Source organism: Mesoplodon densirostris, chromosome 7 (genome assembly GCF_025265405.1).
Source record: "Mesoplodon densirostris isolate mMesDen1 chromosome 7, mMesDen1 primary haplotype, whole genome shotgun sequence".
Taxonomy (NCBI): domain Eukaryota; kingdom Metazoa; phylum Chordata; class Mammalia; order Artiodactyla; family Ziphiidae; genus Mesoplodon; species Mesoplodon densirostris.
This window is the reverse complement of record NC_082667.1, coordinates 41,041,239-41,060,035: the sequence shown is the minus strand read 5'-3', so window position 1 is coordinate 41,060,035 and position 18,797 is coordinate 41,041,239. Positions and strand designations below refer to the sequence as shown.

General features: G+C 43.7%; 1 protein-coding gene across 1 annotated transcript in view; it reads right to left on the bottom strand.

Moving 5' to 3' along the window:
* Positions 1–16,187: 16,187 nt before the first annotated feature.
* SMCO4 (single-pass membrane protein with coiled-coil domains 4) overlaps positions 16,188–18,797 on the bottom strand; it is a 72,324-nt gene continuing 69,714 nt past the window's right edge. The window contains exon 3 of the mRNA XM_060104677.1: positions 16,188–16,940. Within this exon, the coding sequence (XP_059960660.1) occupies positions 16,677–16,856 (180 nt within the window). The 5' untranslated portion in view covers positions 16,857–16,940 and the 3' untranslated portion in view covers positions 16,188–16,676. The remainder of the gene's footprint in view (positions 16,941–18,797) is intronic.

The following is an 18,797-nucleotide window of genomic DNA, read 5'->3' as shown; positions in this document are numbered from 1 at the left end:
GATTGCTGTGGCTAAAACTTCCAAAACTTTGTTGAATAAGAGTGGTGAGAGTGGGCAACCTTGTCTTGTTCCTGATCTTAGTGGAAATGGTTTCAGTTTTTCACCATTGAGGACGATGTTGGCTGTGGGTTTGTGGACATGTTTTTGTTTCTATTTAGTACATTCCTATGAGTAGAATTTGAGTCACATGGTAAATTTATGTTTACCTTTTAAAAGAAACTGTCCAACTATTTTCCTACATAGCTACACCATTTTACATTCCTACCAGCAAGGCCTAAGAGTTCCGATTTCTCCATATCCTCTCCCATACCTGATACTATCTTTTTGGTGAGTCATTTCAGTGTGTGTGAGTGGTATTTCATGCTAGTTTTAACTTGCATTTCCCTAATGACTAATCATGTGAGCATCTTTTGTGTGCTTACTGAGCATTCACATATCTTTTTTGGTGAAATGTCTATTCAAATCTTTTGCCCATCTTATAATTATTTCTTCTTTTATTGAGCTATAAGAATTCTTTATATATTTTGGATATAAATGCTTTATCAGAAATATGATTTGCATATATTCTCTCCCAGTCTTTGGCTTCTCTTTTCATTTTCTTAATGGTGTCTTTTGAAGCACATAAAGTTTTTAATTTTTATGTAATGCAATTCATCAATTTTCTCTTTTATGGACTGTGATTTTGGCATCATAGCTAAGAAATATTTGCTTGACTCAACGTCACAAATATTTTCTCCTACATTTTCTTCTAAAAGTTTTACAGTTTCAGGTTTTACATCAGGTTTATGATCCACTCTTAGTTAACATTTTTGTACAGTGTAAGGGACTAGATTCATCCTTTTACATGCAGATGGATACCCCATTGTCCCAGACCATTTGCTGAAGACTATTCTTTACCCCATTGAATTATCTTGGTACTTTTTGTTGAAAAATCAACTGGCCATAAATATAAGGCTTTATTTCTAGACTCAGTTCTTTTCCATTGATCTATATGTTTATCCTTATTCCACAACCAAAGTCTTTTTTTTGTGTGTGTGGTACATGGGCCTCTCACTGTTGTGGCCTCTCCCGTTGCAGAGCACAGGCTCCAGACGCACAGGCTCAGTGGCCATGGCTCATGGGTCCAGCCGCTCCGCGGCATGTGGGATCTTCCCGGACTGGGGCATGAACCCATGTCCCCTGCATCGGCAGGTGGACTCTCAACCACTGCGCCACCAGGGAAGCCCCTAGTCTTTTTTTTTTTTTTTTTTTAACTTGAATTTTATTTTTTTATACAGCAGGTTCTTAATAGTTATCTATTTTATACATATTACTGTATATATGCCAATCTCAATCTCCCAATTCATCACAACATCACCACCCTCCCACTGCCACTTTCCCCCTTGGTATCCATACGTTTCTTCTCTACATCTGTATCTCTATTTTTGCTCTGCAAACCGGTTCATTTGCAGGGCAAATGAACATACATTCTTCCCATTTTGGTATGATGTCTTTTTTTTTGTTTGTTTCTGAAAATTAGAACAGCTCTGAAATTCCTCATTTTCATCAACTTGAGGAAAATCTTCCAAAAGTCAGTACTGTTTCAGTTCAAACCATTTCCAATCCCAAACATATCTCTCAGCTGAGATAAATTATTTGATGAGTCACTCCCAAATGACTTTGATGGATAAAATTATGAGTAACCAAATTAAAACAGCTCTTTGGCTTCATTTGCTGCATAAAAAGTTTAGCTTATAACCAAAGGTTTTTATATTAACAAGAGTTGCACCCAAGAATTTTGGGAGAATAAATATATACATATAAATGTATATGTATATATATGTATATGTATATATATGTATACACACATGTGTGTATATGTACATAGACATGTATGTATATGTAAGCAACATATATACATATATACATATATACACAATGTTCTGAAAATAATCATCAATAAAATAATAAAGAGAGGGAGGAAACTTTTGAAGTTGATAGATAAGTTAATGGCATAGAGGATTTCAAAGATGTATATTTATCTCTAAACTCATCAAGTTGTATACATTAAATATGTACAGCTTTTTAATATGTCAATTATATCTCAATACAGTAGTTTACAAAAACAAGCATGAATCAAGAACAGTCTCAGTGGGACTTCCCTGGTGGTGCAGTGGTTAAGAATCTGCCTGCCAATGCAGGGGACATGGGTTTGAGCACTTGTCCAGGAAGATCCCACATGCCACTGAGCAATTAAGCCCGTGTGCCACAACTACTGGGCCTGCACTCTAGAGCCCGCAGGCCACAAGTACTGAGCCCATGTGCCACAATTACTGAAGCCCGCATGCGTAGGGCCTGTGCTCCACAACAAGAGAAGCCACCGCAATGAGAAGCCCACGCACCACAACAATGAGTAGCCCCTGCTTGCCACAACTAGAGAAAGCCCACATGTAGCAACAAAGACCCAATGCAGCCAAAATGAATAAATAAATAAATTAATTAATTAATTTAAAAAACAGTCTCAGGGCTTCCCTGGTGGCGCAGTGCTTAAGAATCCGCCTGCCAATGCAGGGGACATGGGTTCGAGCCCTGGTCCTTGAAGATCCCACATGCCACGGAGCAACTAAGCCCGTGTGCCACAACTACTGAGCCTGCGCTCTAGAGCCCGTGAGCCACAACTACTGAAGCTCGCATGCCTAGAGCCCATGCTCCACAATAAGAGAAGCCACTGCAATGAGAAGCCTGCACACCACAATGAAGAGTAGCCCCCACTAGCTGCAACTGGAGAAAGCCTGCATGAAGCAACAAAGACCCAACGTAGCCAAAAATAAATAAAAATAAAATTAATTAAAAAAAGTCTCAGAGCTTAGAAAACAAAAACTTAGTTTAGACACTACTTGAATATTAAAAATATGAGTACTTTAGGAAATAAAAGATTTAATGGCCAAACGTAATAGCTTCATTTTGGAGAAAGTGCATTTATTTAATTGAAGACACTATGCTAGATGTATAAGGCACTCCAAATTTTGCATCTATTATTTAAGCCACCCAGTTTGTAGTACTTTGTTACAGGAGCCCAGGCAAACTAATCCACTTATATATCCCAGACTTGGAGCTGAAAACGCTGACAACCTTGAAAGGGCAATGGGCCCAAACAAAAAAGCCCCCACAGAGCCTGCTCTCTCTAGACAAAAGACAAGGAAAGGGGCAGCAGAGCAAGGCAGAAAACATCTAGACAACAACCACTCTAATTGAGCCAAACATCACAGAGCAAACTGGAGCCCCTCTCCCACCACACCAGCAAAGGTAGGCGGAGCGCCTAGATTTCCACCCTCAACCCAAATCCCCCACCAAAGTGGTGTCAAGAAGGCTAAGTAGGGCAGCAGAACAGCAGCACTTTCATCCCCGCCAGCAGGTAAGGAGGCATCACCTCAGCAGTACCAGTGGAGACTAATGCGGGGAGCCCCCAGGAGGCAGTAACAAAGCATCCTTACCCTTCTCCACTAGGGGGCATCATTGAGGTCTAGTGGAGAGTCAGGATATTAACCACAGCTGGGTGGTAATGAGGCCACCCTCCTATGCCCCACAGTGAGACTGGAGTCCATGTCAGAAGCAGTAATGAGGAACCCCTGCCCCTCTCAGCCAGGGTGGTATCAGTAACAGACTACCTGGGGGCCAGAACTCCCACCCATCCAGCAGTAATGAGGAGCACCTCTCCCCAGGTGTCAACAGAAGCTGAGTCAAGAACTGGGGTTTCCACTACCATCTGACGGGAATGATGCTGCACCCCATCTGTGCTCTAACATTGTCAGAATAGGCCCACTAAAACACAAGATTTAATTAAGATCCAGAATCTCATTATATAATGCCCCAAATATCCAGGTTTCAATCAACTGTCATACCAAGAACCAGGAAGATGTCAACCTGAATGAGAAAAGACAATCAATGAGGGACAACACGGAGATGACACAGATGTTAGAATGAGCCGACAAAGATTTCAAGCAGCCATCATAAAATGCTTCAGCAAGCAATCAGAAACATAACAGGAAAAAATGAAAATAAGGAAAGTTTCAGCAGAGAAATAGAAGATGTAAAGTAAAACCAAATGGCAATCTTAGAACTGAAAAATACCATATCAAATAAAAACTCAGCAGAGGGGCTCAAGCAGAATGGAGGAGATGCAAGAAACAATCAGTAAAAATAGAAATTACTCAACCTGAACAACATGGAGAAAACAGAATGAAAATTAAAATCAACAGACTCTCAGGAACACGTGAAACTATAACAAGGGACACAACAATTGTGTCACTGGAGTCTTGGAAGGAGAGGAGAGAAAGGGCAGGGCTAAAAAAGTACTCAAAGAAATCATGCCTGAAAACTTCCCAAGAGGCTGAGCAAACCCCAAACAGGATAAACCCAAGGAAATCCACATTGTGACATACAGGTGTCTCCTGCTTTTCGAAAGTTTGCTTTAAGCCACTTTGCTTCTACAAAAGACCTATGCTAGTACCTGTTTTCACTCACTAAAAGAAATCTGAAGAAAATTTTTGCTTTTATGAAAAAAAGAATTGCTTCTTTGCTTTACACCATTTCGGCTTACAAAAGGCTTCATAGGAATGCTCTACTTTCAGGTAACAGGGAAGCCTATATTAGAGTCAAACTTCTGAAAACAAAATAAAACAATCTTGGAAGCATCAAGAGAGAAACAACACCTTAGCTATAAAGAGAACACAATTTTAATTAAAGCAAATTTCTAATCAGAAATCATGGTGACCAGAAGTAACTGGCACAATATTTTTGAGGGCTGAAAGAAAAGAACCATTAACCCAGTATCTTATACACAGTGAAAAAGTCCTTCAGGAATGAAGGCAAAGTCAAGACACTCTCAGCTGAAGGAAAACCAAGAGAATTTGTGATGCTTTATACAATAATTAACTTTTTTGGTAATTAAAAAATTAATTATACAAAAATGGATCATGGACTTGAATGTAAAACTATAAAAGTTTTAGAACAAAACATACAAGAAAAGCCATGAGACCTAGGGCTAGGCAAAGAGTTCTTAGATGTAAAGGAAAAGCACATTCCATAAAAGGGAAAATTGATAAATTGGAAGTCATCAAAATTTAAAACTTTTGCTTTGCTAAAGGCCCTATTAAGAGAATGAAAAAAGCTACGACCAGGAGAAAATATTTGCAAACCACATATCTGAAAAGGAGCTAGCATCTGAATGTATAAAAATCTCTCAAAACTCAACAGCAAAAAAACAAATAAATAATCCAATTAGAATATGGGTAAAAGATATGAAGACACATTTCACTGAAGACAATATACAGGTTACAAATAAGCACATAAAAAGATGTTCAACATGATTAGTCGTTAGGGAAATGCAAATTAAAACCACAGTAAGATATCACTACAGATCTATCAGAATAGCTAAAATGTTAAAATAGTGACAACACGAAATGCTGGCAAGAACACAAAGAAATTGGACTGTATTGCTGGTAGGAATGTAAAGTGGTACCGCCGCAACTCTAGAAAACCGTTTGGCAGCTACCACATGACCCAGCAATTGCACTCCTTGGCATTTATCCCAGAGAAGTAACGACTTATGTTCACACACAAAAAGCTATACATGAATGTTCACAGCAGCCTTATTCATAACAGCCCCAAACTGGAAACAACACAGATGCCCTTCAACAGGTGAATAGTTTAACGGGGCGGTGGTGGTGGTACAGGGTACCTCCTTATCAAGAAATAACCACACAGCCATTAAAAAAAAACTGAATTATATGAAACCTAGAGGACTCTCCAGAGAATTATGCTGAGCAAAAAAGTCAATCCTAAATGGCTACATTTTGTTATATAACAAATACATACATAAAAAAGCTATAGAAATAGAGACCAGGTTAGTGTTACCACGGGACAATGGAGGGAGTGGGGCAAGAGGGAAGTCGGTGTAGCTATAAAAGGGGAACAGAGCATTCTTGTGGCCTCCGTTGACTGTGCCAGTGTCAATATCCTGGTTGTACTAGGTCATTGTACTACAGGTTTGAAGAAGTTAATATTGGGGAGAACTAGGTAGAGGAAACATAGGATTGCTCTGTATTACTTTTTACAACTGCATTTGAATCTACAATTATCTCAAAATAAAAGGCTTAATTTTTTAAAAAGTAACTATTCTTAGCTCTCCATCTGTTCAAAAACAGGTGGTAGGCTGAATTTGGCCCACAGGCTGTAGTAGTTTGTAGAGCTTAACGCAAACAACAAGAAACACTACATGTTCATTCAATGCTGTCTTAGATGTGAAAACTTTAGAGAAATCTAGACACAATCAGAGGCCTTAAAATGTGTTTACAGTAGTTAGTTCTTATACTTATTGCAGTGGTTTCCTAGGTGGCAAGTATCCATTCCCAAAGCTAACTTGGAAGGGGATAAGAGCAGTGGGTATGTAACCCCCTCTGGATCTGGAATCTTCAAAATCCTCTTTCTCTTATCATTGCTCTCATATCAGTATTGTGAGCTCACCTTCTCCAGTTATACGCCACCCCTATTTTCCTACATCCTGGATTTTCATTGCATCATGGACGCTAGTTGTTTGTTTTATTCAACTCTGTTGTGGTCCATGTAAATATGATTGCTCTTTGAACAGGAGTTCTGTTTGAATTGCATGGACTGGTATTAACTTTCTCAGTCTTTCTGTTAACAATCTCAGTTTTGTCCACTGTGCAGCACACACAAAAAATTTAACACCATATGTAAAGCATCCATATTCACATTCATGTTAGGAAATCTTTGATCCAATACAGCAGTCATTACCCAGCCATTCGGTGTGGTCTCTGTTTCTGCTGCATTGCTTTGTAATTGTTTGTTTTGGCCTCTTAAAAATTGTATTGTGATCCTTAGCTGTCTGATTGTATTTAAGGGTGAGGCCCTAAAAAGCTCTGTGTCCATGGGTGAGGCTTGGTGGAGCTTACTGAAGCCCAGGGCTCTACTGAAGGCTAATCCAAATAGATCGCTTCTTTGGGGAGCCCACAACATTAGTCCTTAGGTCTTTTCTCCTGGGTCTATTAAATTACCTGGAGAAGATACTTCTCTGTCTGAAGGTTATGATCCTCCTTGACGCATTCTGGGGGCTAGATGTGGAAAAAAGGCTTCTCACTTTCTCTTCATCCTGGGAATTTAGTTCCTTTTCCTTCACTGTTGTTTTATCATCAGGAGGGAGCATGCGTTTGACGTGCATTCATTAACCAGAGGTCTACATTGAAATAATCATAGTCTGAGCCAACAAATGAGGAATTAAAGTGGTTGTAAGGGTTTAACATGACATCTGGGTTTGTCATCATTCTTGTTCCCCAGCCCCATGGTTACTTCAAGCACGTGGACTCAAATTACTACTCTGGATATAGCTGAGCTTAGTTCTCGTCATAACTGGAGGTGGTTAGACAAGAAGGCAGGAGGTCAAATCCCAAGCCTAACTTGAAGGAGGAAGTATTTGGATGTGGAATCTTCTTCAAAATCCTTTCTCCTGCTTTGTATTTTGTTTCATTAATACAGGCATTTGGGGCCCATCCTCTCCAGTTGTAGGCTCTCTTAATCCTAGATACCTAATCAGAATCTATCAGGGTGATACAGGAAGAAGTAGGCGATTAAACCAGTCATTTCTATAGAGCTTTCAGCTCTAAGGTTTTAAAATTCAAACAGTTTTTGGTGGGGCAGTCTGGAAACCTAACCATGAAATATGCACCTTTACTGTTATGTGGAAATGCACTCTTGAGTTTCATGTAGCAAGTTTACACGTCAGCAATAGGCTAAATGTCAGCCTGGGGTAGACACTCCCTTGGGAGAGAGCACCAGAGGCGGGCAGACTCACAGTGATGGGCAAGAGCAGCTAAGCAGAGAGTTCCTGGGCGCTGTTCAGAAATGTGTCGACCTCAGCTGTGGGCCTATCAGGATGAGATGCCATCCTGCCTGTGGCCACGCCACCCACTGAAATAAAGGGAAAGTTAGAATGTGACCTAACACAAGTAGTACATTTCCTCAAGGTCATGGCTCACCTTGGACGTTTGCGTGAGAGGATCTGGAACTGGGAAGAACCGTGTGTGTTATCTGTTCTGCTTGACATTTTTTTTTTTTTTTTACATCTTTATTGGAGTATAATTGCTTTACAATGGTGTGCTAGTTTCTGCTTTATAACAAAGTGAATCTGTTATACATATACTTATGTTCCCATATCCCCTCCCTCTTGCGTCTCCCTCCCACCATCCCTATCCCACTCCTCTAGGTGGTCACAAAGCACCAGGCTGAGATCCCTGCGTTATGGGGCTGCTTCCCGCTAGCTATCTATTTTACGTTTGGTAGTGTATATATGTCCATGCCACTCTCTCGCTTTGTCACAGCTTACCTTTCCCCCTCCCCATATCCTCAAGTCCATTCTCTAGTAGGTCTGTGTCTTTATTCCCGTCTTACCCCTAGGTTCTTCATGACATTTTTTTTTCTTAAATTCCATATATATGTGTTAGCATACGGTATTTGTCTTTCTCTTTCTGACTTACTTCACTCTGTATGACAGACTCTAGGTCCATCCACATCATTTTGCAGAGTTGACACAGTATCTAGGTATGCATTTATATATATAAAGCAAGGATTTAGAGCATGTTATTTTTTTTAAGCTTTGCCAACTTAACAGGTAAAATTATATTCTTTTGATATCTGAACAGAAATAACTTTGGTTATAAAGTTGTGTCTTTTTTCCCCCATGAGCTTACTGACCATTTGTATTTTTCTTTTGTGCATTGTTCTTTCACTTACTCAAAAATATTTATTGGTCACGTCTGTTAGTTCCTGGGATAAAGGGTTAACAAGACAGACAATTTCCCTTTTCATCTCACAGAGCTCATCATTTACAGGAAGTAGACAAACATAAGTAACATAGTTTTTGTAAATATTTCTGGCACTTGAAAAGACATAGCCTCTGTCTTTAGGACAGAATTTGATATATATGAGTCAGGACTATTTTATTATGTTGTTTAGGTCTTATAAACCCTTATCTTTTACTTCCTTGCTCTGTCATGGGCTGAAAATGGTGAACTACAGTCTCCATTTACTAATATGCTTCTATTGCTCTTTGTAGTTCCTGTAATTTTTGTTGAGAAAATTGTGATTTTTATACATATCCATAATTTTTAGATTTCCATCATGAATTATAGACTTTATCATCATGTGTCCTTTCTCCCTCTTATATTTTGTTCTCATTCAACTTTAATAGTGAGGCTGTGAACACCGCTTCCTTCTTCTCTGACAGTGTGAATTTTTCATGTTTACAGATAGAAGTATTTAAAGCTGTGAATGTTCCTCTCAGCACTCCTTTAATGGTATTGTTATTTTCCACATGTATCACTGACATACATTTTGCCCATCCTTTTACTTTCAACTGTTCTGCATCACTTCAAGGTATATCTTTTTTTATATAGCATATACTTGGGTTTTCCTTATAATCCAATTTGAGCCTTTTCTTTAAGTATATCTGGACCATTTACATTTACAGATAGGACGGCTGTTTGGTCTTGTTTCTGTCATCATGTTTTACATTACACAAACTATTTCCATTGATGCTTTAAAATAACTTCCAATATATGGCTTGTTTCCTCTGCTCATGTATGTGTTCTGATCATTCAAAAAAATTTTATGTTGTCTTACCTTTCAGTGGTTACCATATTGATGAACCCTCTATTTCTTAGCTTCTATCTACTGACACCATATATAAAAAATAAAAGAATAGTATGCTTTTACTTCCTCATACTCTCCCCTCTGCTAAATTAGCTGATTATTTCTATTTATTCCTTCAGTACTTACCTTTATACTTTAAAGTATATTACTGGATTTCCCTGGTGGCTCAGTGGTTAAGAATCCACCTGCCAATGCAGGGGACACAGGTTCGAGCCCTGGTCAGGGAAGATCCCACATGCCGCAGACCAACTAAGCCCGTGCGCCACAACTACTGAGCCTGCACTCTAGAGCCCGCGAGCCACAACTACTGAGCTTGTGTGCCACAACTACTGAAGCCCACACACCTAGAGCCTGTGTTCCACAACGAGAAGCCACCGCAATGAGAAGCCTGCACACTCCCGCTCGCTGCAACTAGAGAAAGCCCACGTGCAGCAATGAAGAAACAATGCAGACAAAAATAAATAAATAAATTGATAAAGTATATTATGAACTTCTTTACTCCCAATAATAAAAGCGTACGAAATCAGAATACTTATGCCACCTCTTACCTTCTCCCCTTACTTCCAACTTTTGTAACTGTAACTTCCACCGTGGATCCTGTCTTCATCCTATAGCAAATTCCTTTGCTGTGATTTCTCCTTTACCACATGTTTGGAGCTTATCCTCTTGTAGTTTTTTCATAAAATGCTCATAAGAAATACAGTCCTTAATTTTCCCATGTTTATAAACGTCGATGTATTACACTCAAACATAAGTGGCAATCTGACATATTCCCTCACTAGAGTATACACTACACAGGCAGGAATGTGTGTCTGTTTTGCTCACTGATGTATCTCCAATGCCAAGAACAGTAGCTGGCACATAGCTGCACTATAAATATTTGTTAAATTAACAATATACAAAGGAAAATTACAAAAAAGGTTTGGGGTTGGGCTTTTTCCTTCTAAGAATTTTGTCAGCATGGCTTTTCTAGTGCCAAATGCTAAAAGAGAGAAGTTTGAGGCCTCTCTGATTTCTACCCCAGTACAATTTATTTTTGGTTTTCAGCAATTTGACCTTGAGGTGCCTAAGTGTCATTTTCTTTGTGTTTAATCTTACTTGAAATTGTTATACATCTTGAATCTATGGGTTTGTATTTTTCATCAAATTTGAAAATGTTTAAGCTAGTTTTTATTTCTGTATCATGTGTGCTCTTAAAAAATCTTTATTCTCTCTTGAGTGAAAAGATCTATATTTATCTACTAGATCCAGTTCATTAATTTTCTAATTCAAATCTATATCTTTGCTCTTTTCAGCTTTTGATCTATCCATTTCTGCAAGGTATATCTTAAAATCTTCAACTAAAACTGTTAATGTCTTTCTAGTCTGTTGAGAGTCACTTGCTTTATATATTTTGAGGCTATATTGTTAGCAACATACATATCCATGATAAAATATCATTTGTTACTACTAATATATGACATCCTTTGCCCCTTATGGCATATTCATCTTATAATTGTTTTGCTAATGTTAAAATTGCTGCCATGGCTTTTGTTCAATCTGCCTGGCATATATTTTTTCCATCTTTTAAATTTTTAATCTTTAGTATACTTTCGCTTTAAATATACCTTTTGTAGATATTGCTACATCTTTTAAAACCCAACCTGGGAGGATTGTGTGAGGTGGGGAATTTCAGTGTCTCTGGAGAATGTGGGTGGATGAACTAAATGGAAGACGTTCAATGAACCAGTAATGCAGTAAGAGGCAGAAGTAACTCCAGGTGGAGGGCCTTGCAGGAGGAGTTCATCGTGGGCTTTCCTAATTTATTCCAATCCAAACGAGTTGATGCCTTGGGAGTTGGGCCTTATCCCAAAAAGTTCACTGTCCTTTCTGAAAGAGTGGCTGTGATCCGTGTGGCCAGCTGTGCTTTGTTTCAACTGGAAAAGGAACAGTCACAGGTTGGAGAAGTTTCCTTCCTGGGAGGGTTCAAAGAGACAACCTTCATGCAAGGATGAGGAAGTGAACAAAAGGAGGAGACCCTTAACCGTGGCATCACTGAGCACCCAAAGCTCACTCTGGTCTAGCTTCCTGAAGTTATTACTCAACAGCTCAAGAGATTAAAAGCTTTTTGAAAAGACGCTCCTTTCCACAGAACTGGCAGGTGGGAAGATAATACAGATGACCCAACTGACATACTCTGAAGTCAGAAACATTTGCCTTGTAGAGTAATGAGAAAATACTCAGAACAGAAGAGGACAGCCTGGCGACTGCATGACACAGACTCATAAGGAAAAATTAAGCCTGACACAGTGGGTGAGGCAGAATGTATGTGCACAACTGCTCTTCCCTGATCCTTGAAGCACGGGGGCAGGTGGGACAGGCCTCCGAGGATGTGCAAGCCCCTACCCAATCCTAGTACAGATGTTCTGGAAGGGTTGAGGAAGGTACTCATATATCTCCTTGATCCAAAGATTCTATATCTGACTTTTAATGCTTAAGCAAGTCCGTGGCAAATATTGTCGAGCAGTGGTCCTCAACCCCCGGGCCTCAGACCACTACCGGTCCGCGGCCTGTTAGGAACCAGGCCACACAAGCAGGAGGTGAGCAGTGAGCGAGCGAAGCTTCATCTGAATTTACAGCCGCTCCCCATTGCTCCCATTACCGCCTGAACCATCCCCCCACCCCCAGTCCACGGAAAAATTGTCTTCCACGAAACCAGTCCCTGGTGCCAAAAAGGTTGGGGACCGCTGTTGTAGAGAACACAGAATTAAAGGTGGTTCCCGAAGAAGAAATTGCATTCAAAGTAAGGCAGACATCTTCAGGCGACAGAGCATGTGGGGCATTTTCAACACAGAGCTATAAAAGATAAATATATTCATGTATATGCACACACACAAATACATACACACACATATATGTGATGGCAGACTTCCAAAACGAAATCCAAGAGCCATAACTGACTTCCTTCTTTTTCTACCTCTAGCAAGTAAATAATGATGTAAGATCCTTTTGGGGAAAAGGGAAAGACAATCATCTCTTTAATCTTCCTAAACAAACCTGAGGCAGGTGTTAAAAACCATCTCCAATTTACAGATGAGTCTGGCTACAGGTTTCCTTCCTGTTACCTCATGAAGGATGCAGGAAGGAAAGACGGGCGTGTGCTGCTCTGTCTTTGAACCGACTGAGAAGGAATTAAAGCTGGTGGCTTTAGAACCAGCAGACACACAAATACATCTTGGTATGATTTTCTTTTTTTTTTTTTTTCTTTTTGCGGTATGCGGGCCTCTCACTGTTGTGTGGCCTCTCCCGTTGCGGAGCACAGGCTCCGGATGCGCAGGCCCAGCGGCCATGGCTCACGGGCCCAGCCGCTCCGCGGCATATGGGATCCTCCCAGACCGGGGCACGAACCCATATCCCCTGCATCGGCAGGCGGACTCTTAACCACTGCGCCACCAGGGAGGCCCGGTATGATTTTCTTAAAAGACAACAAGTGACGCCTTTCAAACCAATGACAATGGTTTCTATTCCTGTTTCTAATCTGATTCCTCTTTTGGAATTTGCTCTTCGAGAAATGTTAGGCTTTGAAATGAGGACTCCGAAAGCCAAGAGCCCCAGATCCTGCTGCAGAACCCCAGCATGACTTTCTGTGAAACTCCTAATAAATCACTCGGTTTTGCCTTGAAGCCATTGAATAACTGAGCATAATTTGGAAGCTGGTGTCTCAAATCATTACCCAGTGCCTCCACATGAGAGTAGCATTTACCCTGAGAATTGTTCAATTCCACCCAGCAAGTCCACAATAAATTGGCACCTCGTTCCTGCCAGGAGGGGGCTCACATCAAAGTTGTGTTAACTTTCAGAAGTCCATCTTCAGCCTGCTTTCACCAAGCCTTCCTGGTAATTGCCTTCACCTGAAAATCCAGTGCAACTCCACCAGGCTTCCCGATGGACAACAAAGAGAAAGACAGTGGGAGAACATAAGGGCCAGAAGCACCTCAGGATCTATCATCCAGTGTGAGGTCTTGTGTCAGTCTGGCAAGTGATGCCCTGGGAAGCTGGCCTTCCTTCATGCACGTCCTGTGAGGTTTGAACGCACTGACAAACAGGGAATGGCTATTTATTGAGCATCTACAATGTCCTAGGAACAATGTCACGCCCCTTTTTTATTTCCATTTATCCTCCCAACATCCTCTACATAGTTAAAATGAACCTTACCTGACAGATGTGGGGCCACTACAGCTCAGGTCATGGGACCTGACTGAGCTCATCTGGTTAGAAAGTGGTGGGGTGAGGATTCACACATGTCTTTGCTTCCCAAACCTCAGGCTCTTTTCACATCACACCCGAAATGTCCTAAGCACGAATACTGAGATGCTTTCACAAGGAGCCCACGAAACAGGTATTTCTCCTTGATTGCTACAGGGTGAGAGATTGAGCAGGGTGTCAGACACTCAGTGGGTAAAGCTAAATCACGGCCTGTTGGTCCAAAGATGGCGTCTAAGGTTGTTCACGGCAGCTGTGGGCAAGTGAGGGCTGTTCACACACCTGGGCAGGAAAGCTTACTTTAGGCTGGGGGAGTGGAGAGGGGGAAATTAGTGTTTTATTAAGAGGTAACAGGCCTTCATAATGAAGAGCATGGACTCTGGAGCCAGACTGCCCGGGTTTAAATCCCATCTCCTGTTCTGCTGCAGAATAATCCGGTGTGCATGTGCACAGGAAGGTGTCTGGGTGTGAGGGGCAGTGGAGATGGGTGAGCAAGAGTGGCCATGTGTTGCGGTTTGCTGAAGCTGGTCGAGGTGTACGTGAGGTATATTGTATTACTGTTCTATTTTTGTGTATGTGCGAAACTTCCCATAACAAAAGCATTAAAATAAACAAACCTGGGTTCCTCCGCTGACTAGCTGTAGGACATCAACAAGTCCTTTGGCCCACCTCAGTTTCCTCAGCGGTAAAACTGAGCACTAATAGTACCTACTCCTAGGGCTATATGAGAAATAAATGAGTTAATACCTGGAAAATAGTGCACGTATACATTACCTATATGACATGTATATATGTCAAATGCTAGAAACTACTACAGAGTAACTACTACATTCCAGGTGCTAGACTTGGCATCACAAACGTATTATTTCAACTGATTCCTCCCAACAATCCTATGAGGCAAGACAGCCTCCATTTTCACAGGAGGAAGTGTCCTGAGAGGGGTTGTGGCAGCAAAACCTGCATAAAAAGTCAGGTTGGCTCTAAAAGCCTTGTTTCCCTTAGAGGCCCACTTCTCTAAAAGTGCCTGGACTGCCTATTACAGATGGGGAAACTGAGCTCCGGGGGTTTGGGAAATCCACAGCTCTGAGGGGTAGGCTGGAAACTGAACACAGATGAGGCCACGACCCAGCACAGCCTGGGCTCTTCCTTCTGGAGCGGACAGGCTGTCCTCACACAGGCTGTGCTTGGGGAGGGAGGGGGCGGAGCTCTGCATTTCGTGGCTAAGTGGCCATCGTGAAGAGCAGGGATGGTGCAGAAGCCCCGCCCCCTCCTTCACCGCAATGAGCCGTCCTGGGGGCAGCAGGCTCCAGGCTTAATCAGACCAACAAGCTCTAAGGCTCCTCGGAGAACCAAATAAGGGCGAGGAAAACGGAAACCTAGGAGGAACTTGACGCTAGCAGGCTCTGCATTTGATAAATGTTTCAGCGAATCTCCTTCCAGGGCCACAGGCCCTGGATTGAGCATGAGGCAGCACGGGGTCTCCCTCGGAGGCCCGCGGAGCTCCGTCGGCCCCGCCCAGCCCAGCATCCGAGCTTCAGCTGGAGCCCTTCCTTCCAGCAGCTGCTTCGTCTTCTTAGAGACTCACTCCAAGACGCTCCATGCCCCCAGAACACGCCTGTGCAATCAGTGAGCGAGTCATGCAGCCACCGAGGTTAGACAAGCACTTGTCTCCCCACAGATCTCCCCCTAATCAGCAGTGACAGAGGAGCAGACACCCTCAGAGCAGTTACCATGAATCTGACTTCCAAAAGGGGTCCACTCCACCAGCCACCTGGACGGCTAACGATGCCATAAAATACAACGAAGCAACCCTTCCAGCGCAGCCAATTTGCATCCAAAACTCAGCTGGACTGTTGACAATTTGTACCCTTTCCGCAGGAACAGAACCAAGCCTGACCTTTACCTCCAGGACCACGTCTGTGTTGCTGCTGTTTGCCAACTGATGTCAAAAGCAGTTGTGGTCTCATTCCAATTAGAACTCTTATTTTTGCTGAAACAGACCCATTTATGCATCCTTTCTGGCCCTCTCAAGAGTCTCTCAATCTTAAAATGAGCCAGTTAAAAAACACAATTTTACCGGAAGCGATTCACAGTAGGCAGTGAAGGGGGAGACGGAGAAAGCCCAGAGGACTGGGGGCGAGAGGGACACACTTCCCAGCCAGGGGACCCGCACAGACAGCACGTTCCTGTGCCCCCGGGAGAGCAAGGCCACCTCCTGGCCAAACAAGATCAACATCCAGTTTCAGGCTATTATCTCCTTTATTCAAAAAATAAATATTTCACTTTTGAGTCGACATATTTCAAATCACATGAAGCACAGAGAAGAAATACAGTCCCTTTGGAAATCATGAACACGTGTAGGAAAGAGTCATGTTCAAAGCAAAGGGGACGGGGTGAGCACTGATTCCAACTGATCCATGACCCAGAGGTTCCTCCTCTCACCAGGTGGAGCTACGTATCGATTGTAGGCGAGAAACACACACACACACACACACACGCAGCTTTGAAGTCTGAAAGGCACATGAAGTGGACCATAAGGTGTGTGGCACATTCACTGATAAAGCGTTCCCTATTCCCTCCCAAGATAAGTGGAGAAACTTTAATCAAGTCACAGACCAGAGAAGACAGGGTACTCTGGCTCAGAGCTCAGCATCAAGAGAATCTCTGCAGATGAAAGCCATTCTTCTTCTGCTCTCCTCTCCCGCGCCTCCTCTCTGGGGGCAGCTCCCTCACTCGGTGATGGCGGGGCGCGTGGCCACGTACACGAACACCACGATCAGCAGCACGACCGCAGCCAGCGTGGGCAGCACCACCGTGGTGACCTGCCGCCGGGCCTCCTGCATGGCCTGCTTCCGCTCCTTCTTGTCCTTGGACGTCTCCTTCTTGGGCTTCCCCTTGAGCTGCCGCATCTTTCCTAGGGGATGCTAGGAGGGTGCGTCTGGAGAGGGGTTTGAAGGAAGGATCACGCTCCTCTGGTCAAGGTGCAGAATCTCCTGTAGAGAGAATCATGATCAAGAATGTACGGAGGGCTTGCCTCGTGGCGCAGTGGTTGAGAGTCCGCCTGCCGATGCAGGGGACATGGGTTCGTGCCCCGGTCCGGGAAGATCCCACGTGCCGTGGAGCAACTAGGCCCGTGAGCCACAACTACTGAGCCTGCGCGTCTGGAGCCTGTGCTCCGCAACAAGAGAGGCCGCGATAGTGAGAGGCCCGCGCACCGCGATGAAGAGCGGCCCCCGCTCGCCACAACTAGAGAAAGCCCTCGCACAGAAACGAAGACCCAACACAGCCATAAATACATAAATAAATAAATAAAGCAAACTGTCAACAAGTAAAAATAAATAAACACTATTACAAAAAGAATGAACGGAGTGAAAGGAAAAGGAATCGCAAAGTCAAAGGCAAACGCTAACCCAGGAAGAGTATCTGCAACTTAGCAGCCCAGGGACTAAGGACAGAAGAGGTCTTGTAGCTCCTCTGAGTGGTGGGTGGTGGACATAAGCAGGATGTTCCTGGGGCTCTGTCACCGTCAGCGCTTCTGCAGGTGTGCTGTGCACAGGTAACCGGCACACTGAGACAGGGCCTCTCAGCTCCAGGGGCAGCTGGCCAGGCGCTGGGCACCAGATGAACAAGACACGAAGGGACTGGGAAGCACTAACTATGCTGCCTCCACTCAGCGGAAAGGGGGGCACCCTTCTCCCTTCCAAGGCTGCACCTACTTACTTCACTGTTCTAAATCCCACCATCTCCCCAGCTAGCCTCCAGCGCTGAGCCGCCGGCAGCCTGCAGATGCCAGGACCGTGGCTCCCTTCCTGCCCGAGCCCAGGGCCGACTGCAGGCCACGGCAGCCTCACTGGGGCCGAAGAGAGCCCAGAGGCACCGACTTCTCTGATCTCCATTTGATCCTTTACCCATCCACCCAAACCTTCCTGAGCACCTCCTATGTGCCAGGCTCTGCTCGAGGAGTGGAGGAAGTGGTGGAACACTCGGGACTGTGCTCTCAGAGCCCACGGTCTAGGGGTGCACCCCGGGTTGCAAGCGGAGTCGAGAGCTGGGTCAGACAGACGATAAAGAGAGACCAGCTGAGCCTTCAGTCCAGCCACCCACTCAACCTAGGATCTCGTAAATTCTGTGCCCCATGGAGGTGCTCAGGTGGTGAAGCGGTGCTGTCAGGGGCCTGGGGGATGAATCAAAGGCCGTGGGTAACTACAGAGCAACAGCTCCATATGAGTCCGATTCTGAGCTTTACGCAACAGAAACAGACCTTGGCTGATTCAAGTTGAGATGGAGTTTACACAGAGGCCTTTGGCACCTCATAGGATCCCCAGAAAAGAGGACCTGGCTCAGGAAATAAGCAGGGCAAGGAGCTGTGTAGCCATCACCTGAGCCCCACTCACACCGCGAGCCTGGAGGAGGCCTCAGGCTGTATCATCACCTGGACACTGCCGCTGGAGCAGGGGGCACTGAGGCCACCACTACTGCCCCTGGAAACCAGACGGAGCTGCTGTCACTGCCTTCAAGATGAATTCTCCAGGGCCCTGGCTTCTCTGTGTCACCAGGTGCATGTGACCAGCCAAGCTGAGACCCAATATACCCGCAGCCTAGCCTTCCAACCTCTATAAGCAGGGGGAGTGTTTCTAAACACAGTGAAGGAGTGGGGGGTTGGCTACTGGTCAGGGAAATAAAAAAGACAAATGTCCTTCATAAAACATCCTGGGGGACTGGTAGAGAGGCGCTCTCTGAGGCAGACGAGCAGTGTACCCCAACATTCCCCTAACAGAGAGACTTCTGTATCATGATACTGTGTACCCAGTTTTGCCCCAGGACAGTGAGTGGCCTGTCACCACCCTGAT